This window comes from Leuresthes tenuis, unplaced genomic scaffold (genome assembly GCF_036924035.1).
Source record: "Leuresthes tenuis unplaced genomic scaffold, fLeuTen1.0.hap1 SCAF_14, whole genome shotgun sequence".
NCBI lineage: Eukaryota > Metazoa > Chordata > Actinopteri > Atheriniformes > Atherinopsidae > Leuresthes > Leuresthes tenuis.
Genome location: NW_027325368.1, coordinates 19,636,098 through 19,650,320, shown reverse-complemented (window position 1 = coordinate 19,650,320; position 14,223 = coordinate 19,636,098). Strand labels below are relative to the sequence as shown.

The 14,223-nt window shown below is 39.1% G+C and overlaps 1 protein-coding gene across 6 annotated transcripts in view; it reads right to left on the bottom strand.

Annotated features, from left to right (window-relative positions):
- The window catches only part of astn1 (astrotactin 1), a 327,153-nt gene that overhangs the window by 154,946 nt on the left and 157,984 nt on the right, over nt 1-14,223 (bottom strand). For all 6 annotated transcript variants that reach the window (XM_072364268.1, XM_072364270.1, XM_072364269.1 and 3 more), the window contains one exon: nt 11,925-12,052. In XM_072364268.1, coding sequence (XP_072220369.1) covers nt 11,925-12,052 — 128 coding nt within the window. The remainder of the gene's footprint in view (nt 1-11,924; nt 12,053-14,223) is intronic.

The following is a 14,223-nucleotide window of genomic DNA, read 5'->3' as shown; positions in this document are numbered from 1 at the left end:
GGACCACCAGCCTGAGCTTCTCCCTCTGGTAACATGCCGTGACCCACAGCTGTATTAATTATCCCATCCAATGCTGTCAGCTAATTAACTGACGTTTAACACAGGAAGTGGCTGGAGCAGTTCCATGCAATTAATCAGTGTAGAGGAATAAATTAAAACCCTTTCTAAATGTGATTACCGTTGAAGGTCTGCATTCAAAATTGAATTTAATTTGGGCTTTAAATGTTGTGTTTGACTCGGCTGAAAACAGAAGAGCTCCTGTATTCACACTAGGCGCTTTTTCGAATAGAAGTCCTGCAAAAGATAGCAGATGAACGAATAAATTCTAAGCTGCCAAGAGCAAATGCAATTAAGTTGTAAAGGGCAAATATCATAAAGGGCATCATGTGCATGTAGAATGAACACGGAAATTGAAATCAACATTTAGAATTGGAACCTACTGAAATATTAATGGAACAATAAGTCAAAAAGGCATTGAAAAGCAACAGGATTTGATTAACACCTAATAAATTCAGTTTGCTTCAGGCCAAAGGACAGTAAGAGCCCTTTTAGAAACCAGGACTGAAGTACTTTCTCATCTCTGGTTCAGAAAACAGAAACAAACCTTGAGTTCATAAGACTATATCAGTGGAGCTTTCCGAACTCAATGCTGCTTATTTATAACACACACAGCTCGGGCGTCTACAGCTTCACCTGTGTGCGTCTCATCTTTTATCTTCTCTTGGAGTTTTCCCTGTTACATGTGGTACTGTCCCATCCATGCATAGGAGGTAGCAGGCCAGAAGCACCACCAACATAAACAACAGAACAAGATATATATATATATATATATATATATATATATATATATATATATATATATATATATATATATATATATATATATATATACACACACATCTTTTTAGTTTAGTTACTCATTCATTTCAAAGCTCCTGTGAAGGTTTAATCTGAAATTGATTGTATTTTTTTTAAACTAAGCTTAAATACATGTGATTTACTACTGCAGTAGCACCACCTACTGCAGTAGTAAATCACATATATCACACACATAACCACACACAGTAAATTACATATGCAAATATTAATTTAGGCAATTCGGATGTTTTACAAATCAATATAAAACAAGCTTTAACTGTACCTGTCCAAAGTTGGCTTTCAGTAAATTGTGGAATAACATAGAGCTTATTTGTCACAGAGCATCATCAGAACAGACACAGAGAAAGCGATAATGCAGCCTTATTTGTCAACGCCACATCAAAGTTTGCCATACTGAATGCATTCAACATAATCAAGTCATGATGAACTTGGTTAAATGTCAACAGACTGAAATAATATAAATGGGGCTGACAGATAGAGAGGAGGAGGATGACAGAGAGGGGCTTAGGAGAAGAGACCCATGGAGACTGAGAAAGCTTAAAACTAGTCCAGAACGGAGAGTCAAGTGACAGGAAGAGTCACAAGGTTGCAATCCTCCTAGCAGGAGAAGTGCAGCTTAAGTGCAAGAGCATGACCGGGTCAGAGCACTTCACAGACAAAACAAGGTGCGATTGCAACAGTTTGTTGAAATTTTGCATGTGTCTTCAAGTGTGAAATCTGTAATAAATAAGAGTATGTGTGTGTTCACAAAACTACACACTATCCTGCATGTGAGTGAGGCTGATTGATAACACTGAAGAAAGAGGACAAAAGTTCAGAAGCTACCATGTCAGCATTAACTGTTTATTTTGTCTCCAGGGGGAGGAAGTTGATGGGATGGGAGGAAGGCGATGACAGAGCTGGTAAAATGATGGCCTGAATATGCCCTTCACCAACCTCTGAGGGATGAACAACTCAGACGAGGAGCTGGTGACAAAGAGACTTTGTGCACAGGATCAAAAAGGTATTTCAGCGAATGTTCTCCATCTGCCCTCAATTAGTACTGCTGCTGCAACCAGAACATTTAAATCCCTCATTCTAACTGCCAAGAGGAACACGAATCTCATGTGAATGCAAAATTGCATAAGCACCAGAAAATAAAGCATTTATTACAGCATGTGGAAGACATGTGGGTGAATCGTCCTGACAATGACACTATGCTTGATTTGGGCTGTAACTAAATGGGCGTGGATTGAACTCGATTCCTTTCTCTTTAAAACGTCTTGAGATGACACATGTTGTGAAGCCATTTAAATAACTCAATTGCATTGAAATTAAGCAAGATTCTGTTTCACAGGATCTCAAAGCCAATGCATCTGTAAGCTGCTCTTTTGAAAGCAATCATGTTGATCTGTTGCGAACGTTAAAGCAACATTAGAGAAGTAAATGTTAGCATGCAGATTTGCTCGTCTCTGTGTTAGCCCTGCAGGGGACTGGTGATCTGTCAAGGATGTACCCTGTCTCCTGCCTGATGGCAGATATACCATCCTGAATCAGATAAATAGGTATAGAAAATCGGTGGGTGGAGGTTCCAGCTGTTTCGTCTTTGTACCATTCATTTTCCAGCCTTTTGTTACCCCCATCCATAGCTATTTGAGACACGTTGCTGCCATCAAATTCAAGACAAGCATAATGAAATCAGAAAGCAAAATGTCTTTAAAGGTCTAACGTTTTTCTATGTTCTAGTGTGAATGAAATGTTGGCTTGTCAGATTTCCAAATAATGGCTTAATCTGTTTTTATTTTAAAGCGTCCAAACTTTTTTTGGAAATGGATTTTGTAATCAAAATGTATTTTCATTTAATTTAGTTCTGCAGATAAACTTCATAGAATAAAATTCTTCAAAGTAACTTTGTGTCAAGAATAAAAAAAAGGGTCACCCAATGCAACTTCTATGTAGTTAACTAAAAACTTTCTTTCTGTTTTGAATTATAACATTTTATTACATCCCAAAGCTTGGGCTATGTTATTTCATAAAATCGATGTAAATAAATCTGATTAAAGCTGCTGTGTACTTTAGGGAACAAAGGTCCAGATGCTGGAATAAGAAAAAAAATAAGTGATTGAAGACAGCAGTTGTGACAGTCAAACTGTCTGATGGAGAACAGCACGTCTACTTCATCCAAAACACAAAAAAAATCTTCCAAGGCAAGTGAAAGACGAACAATCTTAAAGTGTTGGTTTTTAAAGGTGTTCTGCAGACCAAAGAACTTTATATTACTGAAACTTACCAAAAACACATTACTGTAAGAGGATTTATTGAACGAAACAAAACAAACTGCAAGGATTATTTTCACAATTCTGTCACCGAGACTCAGTCCTAAGAGACAGACAGCTGTTCAACCCACAATGTGTCTCTGTGCTGAATAAATAAAAGCCTGTGCATGTTTTTCAAAGTAAATGCATGCTGAATGATTGCTGTGGTTGAGCACACTCTGCATATCTGCTCCCCTTAAAACAGAGAGGCTGTACTGACAGCCTAATCTGGACCAACGTGTCCAATCCAGATTCTTGAGGGCTGTTGTTTGAGGATTCCGTCTTGGAAACCGTTGGGGGAAAGAAGAAGGCCCCTAAAGGCATGACCTTCCTCCACTGCCACCAATTATATCAAGGCCTTATAAAATATAGATTATGTGCCATCTTGGTGCTGACATATCTAAAGGCTGGTTGCATGGGGAGTGTGCACGGAGGCCACAGCCGGAACCCAGGGGGAGAACAGGTTGAAAATGACAAGATGAGGAGAATACAGTAATACAATAGATGACCTTGATGGGAGAAACTCAGCCAAAAAAGAATAAATAGATGAGTAAAGGGCCTAACTTCCAAGGGAATTTGCGATCAATTCAAATCTAATCAAAGCTCAAAATATTAAAATGCACTAATTGCGATGATATTCATTAGCTGAAATTACAATTCGGACCAATAACCATGGATTATTAATGGACAGGAGCTCAGTTTGGAACAAGTGGCATTTAACTTTGTGTCTTAACCTTTCAGCATAAATGTCATGTCAAATTCTAATAGAAAAAGTTTGAAGTTCACCCAACAGTGTTTTCATACATTACAACTCAAGTGTGTTTTTTGGCAGCCTATATATATATATATATATATATATATATATATATATATATATATATATATATATGTATTCAAACCCTGAAATAAAGTGTGAAAGACGAGCTGAGATGAGATTTACAACTATCGGTGGTGAGATTTGGCATTTCATGGTGGTGTATGAAAGAAAAGCATGAAGGCTTTGCAAGTCTCGCCTTCATTTTTCCTCACTTACGCACACACACACACACACACACACACACCGACATGCCAAATACTGTGCATCTCTGGGGGAAAAAAAGAGCTGGTGGCAGGAAGCTTGTGTGATGTAATCAGCAGGAATACAAAAAGATTAATGTTGTCAATAAAACAAGCCTTCCTAGAAGAAATTGGATTGTACCTTGTGTTTTTAATCAAATACACGGTGTTGTTATCAACATTTAATCCTGCCTGTACGTGCTTTTTCTTTTTTTTTTCTTTGTTGCAAATTTTCTAATCCTAAAGATCTGCTTAGCATATCTCAACATACTGTAAGTGTATAAAACCTAACGATATGAATGACCTTTATGTTGTATTACAGTAACTCTTCCGACTTCCAGTAGCATCACCATGAACAAACCACGGTTTCTTTCCATCATGCTTTTCCTCCAAATTGAGATAAGAGAGACATGAGGTCTCTTTCTCAAGAGAGACCTGTTACAGACAAACAGGAGATTGTGATCTCAGTCTGTCCAGAAAAGCAGGGAAGACAGAGCAGCTCTGTAACTGACAAGAACCTACATGAGACAGTGGGTCATTCTGTAGTTTCTAATGCAACCATGTGTGAGGTAAATATGAATATAACTATGAATTTATTGCACACTGTGCTGTGTGGTTTATCTAAACAGCTGACATCTAAATTTATCTGTGGGAATCAGATATCAGGTGCATTACTGCTTTGGTACTTGGCTGTTTTTAGTTTTAGATGCAGCACTTTAATAGGTATGCTTGTTCTAGGGTGCAAATTAATATATGCCTCTGGGAATTCCTCTTCAGCTGAAAAACCCAGTGTTGAATTCAGCAATACATTAACCAAGTCAAAGACATCTTGCCTTAAATGACTCCCTATGAAAAAGCGCTTTTTCTGAAGTGTATGTGTCTCTTCTCAGACGTATTCTAAGCAGCACTCTCCACTCCAGTCTCTTTCTTTTGAGCTCCCAAACTCACATGTGACCCATTTCTCCAAAACCATCAGCACAAATCTGTGTCTTTGTCATCAAAATCGGCTGCAGAGCCAAGACAGCGGGCTGAAGTGACAATTTCACCTTTGGTGCTCTCCATTGCACTACATCTCTCCGAACACACGGATGCATAGACATCCATTCAAAGACAGATGTGTTATGTGTGAGTTTCTGAGAGTAGAGGCAGTGTCATTATATGAGGCTGCTAGAAGAGGATGTGAACAGGTTAAGCCCCTTTGCTGCCCTTTTAACCTCTACCAATGGATTTCTCTGTCAGGGCTCTGCTCTCTGCCTGCCTGGTGACTTCACAGGAAAATGCCTTTCATTCATTCCTTTGCTGGGTCTCTTTCAGGTTTCTGTGTTGCACCCTCTGTCTTTCATCCTGTAAAGATTTCATGGTCTTTGTTTACATCTCTCTTACTCTATTACTCTCTTTTCTCTCAGTTTCTTTCTTTTTTTTGTCTGTTATCTCTCTTCTGGTCAGTTATCTCTCAAGCTCAATCTTTAGGGAAATCTGCTCCACAGTCTTGAGGATACTTGCTTTCCAATTAAATCGAGATGTATTTGCCTTTCAAAAGCCTCTCTTTCCTCAGTCTTTCTCCCATCGGAATAATTGATGGAGGTCTCTGGCCCCATGATGAATGGCTTCCAAGTCTGGAGATGAATAGGAAGATGAATGATTTCACCCCTGTGAGGGCTGGAGTGCGGTGGAACAAGGAGTGCTGACATTGTGACAAATACACTGACCATAGCAACCAAACCTGGACGAATCAGCAAGGGACAGAGGAATGGCACGCGGTCATTGCGGCTCAACAGACGGTCCTCTTGCCAGCGCTGCCTCAGCACGTCTGTCTACCCCACAGACAATTACCTGAGCCTTGCAATTAACTGCAGGCGTAGTGATAATGCTGACGGCCTGCCAGCAGACGAGTGAAGGTGGACGCGAGCCAGCTAGACGGTGCAGGAGAGCATTGTGCTGGACGCTTGGGTTTGTGCATTCTGTGGAATAATGGGGGCCAACAGAACAGGTGCAGTAAGGTGAGAAGATGCCCCGGGTGACTTCATGTGGATGGTGCCACCACTTCTCCAGCCAAGATTTCAAAGATGAAACAAGTTTTTTTCTGCTGCATCTCACACAAGTTACTGTCATACAGCTGTGAGAGAGCAAATGTGCATTATGGGCCATCTGTTTAAAAGGACAGCAACCATGTAGACTCTTAGTGCTCCAAACATAATATATACACAAAGTAAGACTGTTTATCAGAACCAATATCTTAATGATTATGTCGCTCTCAACTAAGTTATTGGCTTTCTGTCCTGAACTGTTTTATGATGAAAATTGTATTCCTTTGTCCTCAAAGTCCTAATCTCATTTCATCAAGAGTGGATGAAACTCCACAGTTGAGCAATTTTCTAAATATTTTTTGTTGTCATTCACTGAGGCTTTTTTCAGACTAGCGGTGATTCAACTAATAACAATACTAATTATAATAACAATTCTAAGGCAGCATAAGCCAAGTTTCAGGATCAGGGGACATATTATTGCTGCCCGAGTTACTGGCACATCAGAAACAAACGGCAAAATTATGTAATGTGACCAAAGGTTTATTACTTTTACTTATTCTCTGTGTAAACAGAAGAGTGTGACCAGAATATGAACTATATTATGCAACATATCTGTTCTGCCTGTGGTGATTGCTTGTCATCTTTCATGAGGCCTTTATGACTTTTCCATTGAAAAACAACCTAAACATGGGCACGATCTTGATCTCTTGCTTTATGGTCACCAATACAGAAGCCACACAACACGGTGCTTTGAAGCTGACGTCACACACCGAGTCATTTTAATTATTTATCGATTTCTTGTAGTAACTGGATCTGTTGGATCTATTTGTCATAAAATAACATTGACAGCGGTTTGTGAAAACAGTTCTACTCGCATCGACAAACAGAGTTTACATTCCGCTGCCTTCCTCAGCAAACTGTTTGCGCTGTTGTTCGCAGAGATAAACAAGTTTAGGACATAATTTAGTGGCATGCAAACTCCTTTGTGAACAGTCAGCAAATTAAATCCTCCCAGAGAGACTGCCGGATGTGTTTAAAAGCCTTTGTCCACTTCCTTAATGTCACAATAAACAGCTTGCAGCTTCAGTACATTGAAGATTTAAAGACAACTTTGTTTCAAAGGTGCCTTTTAACATGTATTCATTTTGTACGAGCAGTTTTTCATGAGGACAGATCAATAACAATGCAATATGGCAATATAAAATGCTCAGTTGAAATAGCAGCTCTAAAGATTCATTTGATGCTTAATTGTCAATCATCTGTTGTCTCTCGCTTTGGGGTGCAGAGAGAGATAATTTCAACTTTGTTAAAAAAGTTTTTTCCTAGTTGATATCAAGTATACAGTCTGGTGCTAAATCAAGCTTTGACTAAATTCAATAAGGGAGATCTGATCCATTCAATTTACTCTGTCTTCTGCCAGTTTTCCAATGCTTCTCTCTCTCTCCCTTCTCTCCAACGCTGTCAAACATTCCACTTTAATTATGACATCACTGCTTTAGGTCTTTTTCCTTTTTTTCGTCTCCAGTCAATCAAGTCTCTTTTCTGTCCTTTTAGATCTCCCTTCTGCTGTAAAACCCTTTCTTGACCCTGCGTCCCCCATCCTCCCTATGTCCCACCATCTCCTTCTTACAATGTGATTTTTTTTTGCTTTGATTTTAAAACCAAGAAAAGTCACTGGGCAGCGCCTTCACTTTTACTTTGCTATCAGTTTCTCTCAGCACACAGATGAAAAAGACCATGTTTAGCCCTTAGTAATAACAACATGAAGAAATCCAGCTATTATTATAGTATAATTATTTTTTTTCTTTTAAAGATGAAAGAGCTGAATCAAAACGTGGGTGAAAAAGCCTGCCCAGATGTGACGTAACAATTTCATCTTTCTATATGATGGATCTGCTGTTGTCCCTTTGTTTGGAACACCACTTCATACTTTTCACAGACCTCCCAGCATCAGTTATTAGTTTACTTCTATCATCAGTGAAGAAACTACTGTATCTCAGTGTACTGTGTGCTTCTGTGGTGCACTGCTGGATGCTTTCAAAAGATATCTCATTTCATGATATTACTTGCTGCCACAGTCAAGGCCCAGCAGAGAGGCACTAGAGGAGAAGTGCTGCTGTGCTGGGTTGTGTTCTGGGCAGAGCGCTCTGCAAACCCAAGGGCAATCTGGGGATAAAAGTTTGAGCAGTATAGGCAGAGCAGGGACACAAAGTGGGGGCACAGGCAGAGATGAGAGGGAGCAAAACTCAGGGGCATAACAGCAGAGGATCCATTTAGATTAGATGGTGTAAATATCCTCTAAAGTTTCCTTAGAGAGGCAGTTTGTATCATTGCCTTCTCTTCTACATTTGATAGTCCATCACATAACAGATGACCTCAGAGGATGCAGTTTAGAATTGCTGCTCTTACTGGCCTTATATCCCTGCTCTTATATCAACAAGAAAAAAAAAAAAACCTTTCCATAAGACCACTGCCTTCTACATTGTTTGGCGATTTTAGAGACTCTTACACAGGCACCTGCAGTAGGCTTTGCCTGCAGCCTGCCTGAATGCAGCGTTCCTGATTAATTCTAAAGCTTCTGTTGGAGTAAAATGAAAGACAAAGGATGTCTGCTCTTTAGAAGTTCTGATGTTCTACAATTTAAACGGCAGCATGGGGAGCATTTAGAGTATAAACTATTAAACTAGGCAAGAAAAAAACACATTAAGGTCATAGTTTGTGGAGACCAGATGGATAATAAAAATATTTTCGCCAAATGTAATGGCTCGTGATACACAGCAAGCCATGGGTCAAGGCCATTTTTGCCTTTTTTTCTCTGTGCAAACAGCAGCTGTATCACACTGAAAGGATGTCTGCTGTTCAAATATCACTGCCATGTAATGGATGTGTAATAGGAAAAATACTGAAATCTCCACTGATATTAATGCCTACAGAATCCAAAGAGTGGTGATCTGTTCCAATAACCTTCCTCTACCTCACATACATCCCAGATGACATCCCTGTTACCAGAGCAAAGGTTGTTTTTGAGTGCAGTTTCCAGATAAAGGGCATTGGCCGACTCTGAGGACTGCACTCTCCAAGCACACATGCTCTCTTTACTGTAGTTGCATTGTGAAAATATTTTGAGCGAGCTGATTAACTTAGGCCTGATCCAAAGGCATTTTAAAAACTGAGATTTTTCACAGTCTGGGTTCAACAAAAGTCCCATTCATGTAATATCATTTCAAGAGAAAAAAAAACAACTATCTCTGTATGTCAACGCAAAACACACCCAGAACAACATTATTCCCTGAATGACACATTTGCGTCATTCTTCCTGAAAACAGCACAATTTGATAATCCAAAGGCTTTCACCATTGTATGAACACAACATTTTGACAGCAGTGACAGGTGATCTCATTACTTTGGCAATGTGCAGACGAAGCAGCGAAGCATGCAAATACAACAGCTAAAAATTCTCTCACTATTCTACAGCAACAGCCACTTCAGTCTCAGTCCTTGTGCACATGAACAAGGGTAAGTTTGACAAACAGAGTTTGTCCCTACTTTGTTCCCAAAACTGATCACGTCCACGCAGCATTGTTAAAAACAAATCTGTCCACAGAAAAACACAAAACAAAACCAGAACAACACAAATGCTGCACAGCGACGGCTAAATTTACGCAGGGTACAAGTGGAACATACGTGAGTCGTTATCATCCAAAACCACTTGTCTTGACAGGCGTTTGCTGTCACACAGGATCTCTTGCCTGTTGAAAAAGTCCCGTGCGCAGCAACTTTTTTAATAGCACAGGTGATCTCATTACAGCTCTCTACCTCTTAATGTGCAGGCGAAGCAGTTCACTCAAAACAACAGAGAAAACGCTGCTCTCATTCTGCAGGAACAACTACTTTATTCTCAAGGTTGTCCCACAATTAGAAGTCCGACTGGGTCTCATCCAAAACCAGCAACGGCAGCGGCTGGCCCTGCGTCGGATTATGTAGAAGTGAACTCTGCAGCTCTCTCTAATGCCTCTGCTCTCCAGTATAGACGGGGCATAATTATACATTTGTGTGCAGACGTGCCAAAAGTCCTCAGAACAAGGTTAGCACTATCCTGCTGACATTTCCTGATGGAATATCAAGAAAAAGGAAGTCAGCATTTATTCTAAACTAAAAAGAAAAAAATAGGAAAACACAATTTGACTTGGAAAGCTGCAACCGTGACGACCGTGTCCACATGACAACACTGCGACTGGTGGTCTTAAATGAGTTCACTCTGACTGTAGTTTGTTTTTTTTCACAATTGATTAGGTTTTTTTTTTGTACATTTATGCTGAAGTTATGTCTGTTGCAGTCTGATGCCACAGTTACTCAATAAAATTGGTGATAAAATGTACATTCATGTGCAAACATACGTAATGTCCTGTCGACAAGGTTGTCGCTAACTTGTTCTTGTCTGACGTTGCCGCGCAAACACAAATGCATAAAATGTCTCATGGGGCCGAAACACAGAGAAAAAAATACTAAAAAACCTCGGATGTTTGAAGGTCAACAAGCTGGTTTCTAAATAGATTTCTTGATAATAGATATTAGTATTGGTATTAATATTAAAGCTGTTGTGGCTCTTCAAATGTTCAGTGTAAGTCAAGAATCCAGAAATGCTTGTTGAACATTCGACTCTGCTGTCCTCTGTTTTATTACTCCTTGCTTCAGATTCGACTGATATGACCATATAAAAAAACATCTATTATTTAGAGGCCAGAAAGGATCGGAAATGTGAAGTCAAGGATTTATATAAGTCCAGTTTAATAAGAGCGCTGTTAATATACTTGATTTTTACAAACCAACCTCTACGAAATCTTTAAAAAAAGTAAGTAAAGTAAAGTAAAGAGCCCCTACCATTTTAGAACTGTACTTAATATGACTTAAATATTCACACACAAAAATAGAAATCGAATAAGAATATTACATTGAAATGAATTAAAAACTACAGGATCCAACTGAAATGACTAACTTTGCTACAGGTGTCTGCAGTCGTATACCATTATGTCAGTCACAACAGTTTCTCAGACTTTGAGTCTCTTTCAATCGACCCTCAAAGAAACTTTTGTCCTGATTATAATTCAGCTTAACCACTGCTAGAAATTACATAAGGTATGGCTCTGAAGACCAAATGTCATGCCAAAAATGCCGCTTCCTGTGATCTGCTCTGATTAATATAATGCGCCCAGTTAAAATTTAAGTACTAGTTTTTGTTCATGTAGTTTTTGATTCAGTGTTTATACCAAAATGATGATATATCCCAAAAGCTATAAATCTGGCGTGTGGGTTTTACTGATAAAATAAATACTTTACTGTAGACCAACAGGACTGCAAAATTTATACTCGGCACAAACCAGATCCTTGTTATGAGACTAGGAAGTGAGGGGTCTCATATGGTTGAAGATTCTGCCTGTGGGTTTCTCTGATCTCTGACTGTGCAGCACAGCTCCCAAACTTTAGATGACAGCTTAAATGTGAGATTGACTGTAAAAGCACCTTGGACATCCCACACAGCATCAAGCATGGATGATTAAACTCTGAAAAGTTTTTTTTTTTTTTTCTTGAGGATTTAGACAAGAAAGTGATGAAATACTGTCGCACACGAGGGAGCCAACAGGGCAAGCTATGAAATATGGTTTCATACCTGTGAGGTATTCTGGGTCGGGCACTGGGTCTGACAGCTCCTCATGGCACTGAACCTCCGTTGGCACCGATGCCACCACCATGCCATCTGGGAGCTGTTGTTCGATGCCTCGGGCAAAGTTCTTCTGCCTGGTGACAAGAGGGATGAAAGAGGGTTCTTATTCAGAAACGTGAGAGCTCACTTCATCAGCACGATGAAGACAAATGGTGGGAGACAAGAGGGAAACAAAGTAATGGTGTGATAAAAGAGAGTCTGATCAGTTGGAGATGAGAGTGGGGAAAATAAGTGCCAGAAATTAGCATGTAAACCTGTCAAATATCTATACTTTTTCATTGCGTCCTTATTAATAAGCACCATAAGTGAAATGTTGGGGAAAAGTTGGAGTAATTGCAGATGTTCTGCCACAAATATGGTTTTATGGACAATTAGACAGATCCAAACAACCCGCTCAGTGAGCAAATTAACTCTAATTTCTAAAATAGTTCAAGACCTAAAATGTAATTACCTCTCTGCTTGTCTCTGTCAGGGCAAATGGACTAAAACATACATAACATTGGAATAAAAGCTCGGTGAAGTGCGTACCCTAAGTGTACTTTAAAGACTGTGACGGAATCTAAATAATAAAACGTTATTTTAGTCATCTGTTGCTGTTACCGCCTGACTGGTGTACAATCCTTCAAAGTCAGCACAGTGATAACGAGTCATTTGAATCTACGAAACTAAATGTGTTACGATACCTTTAGTGTGCTATTTCACAGTAGCTGTATTGTGCATGTGCTTTTCTCTTCACCTTTATTGACACGTCATTTAGTACACTGAGCACAATAATTAAATGGCTGATGGCCTCCTTTAAGAGTTAAACATTTGCAGTTGCACATGATGCAAAGTTGCCGCTACCAGTGGAACGAGTTACCACAGCTGTGCATAATGGTGTGTAATGTAAATCTGGAGGACTGCTTCTGCCTATTCGGACAGCCTCTGTGATGCATGATGATGTTTTAAGGTTGTTTTTATGATGTTTTAGATGATGCTATTTTCATTTATGAGCTTTAGAATCATGGGAAAAGCAGAGGTGTATATCATTATGCAAATATGTCATTAAATCATGGACCAACATCCACAGCAATATGAAGGGACAGAAGTCAGACTTAATCCAGCTCCACATGGAAGGTGAGATTTATACAGCGAAATCATGCTTAACCACTGCTTTGATACAAAAAATAGCGATATTAAAAGATAGATTGACAGTCATGAAGATGGTCCAGACCCCCAAAATCAAAAGCATGAGCGAAACAATGGGCTATATGATATAAATTGGGATATATTAATTTGGTAAAATAGGCTCTGTATTTATAATCAAACAGTTCAATGTGCTAGATTCATTTGAAATGCTGTTATAATATACAAAAGTGAAAGCGTTTGAGGAAGAAGCAGCAAGAAAATGTGGAGGCAGAAAGGATGAATCAAATATAAATAAAGAAAATGGCAGACTGCAACACTTACCATTTCTTCTGACAGATCATTATGGACAAATCAATATGTTCTAATAATTATAGAGAATTGTGTGCACTGAGGTGACCAAGTCAAATTAAGCACATCTATTTTCATTATGTTGATTGTTTTGCAGTAACGTGAGTCATATTCTGTGGGAGGGCTACCATCTTTTCTATTTTATTTTGAGGCAACTGACTCCTGGTTGAACTCACTCAATTTCACTCTCAATGCCACTTGGGGTCACAACAAGGTTCCAGAGCACAACGACTTTAATAAATCAGTAAGTTGAGTCATTTAGGTTTTCCAAGACCAAAGCTGATCTTCTTTTTAATTCTGTAGGAATCCATAGAGACAATTATTCAGACTCCAGACTCATAATTTATGAATGCACTTTGTGCTATTTTACGGACAGTAATATCTCCAGACAGCAGCTTTTTGATCAGCGTTTCCTTGTCAATCAATTTGAGGTGAAAAAGATTATAAGAGGCATTGATTTTATGTTATATCCATAAAAGAAATAATATGGCTGGCATTTGCAAACAAAAGGCTTTTACAAATAAATCAAAACATGAATCTTCTGCAACTAAACTCCTACATCCAACAGATAGTGACTAATTTCATCTGACTGTTTGGTGCTGGGGAAATCAGACCTTGTCAGAGCCTTCTGCTGGAAAATATGCCTGTTTCCACTGGAAACCATTTTAATGAGATTGGGGAGACCTATTAAATCAAAACCATGGTATACAAGACATTAACTTCCTTGTAACATCAAAGCAAAATATCTGCATGATGTTTTCTTGCAGGT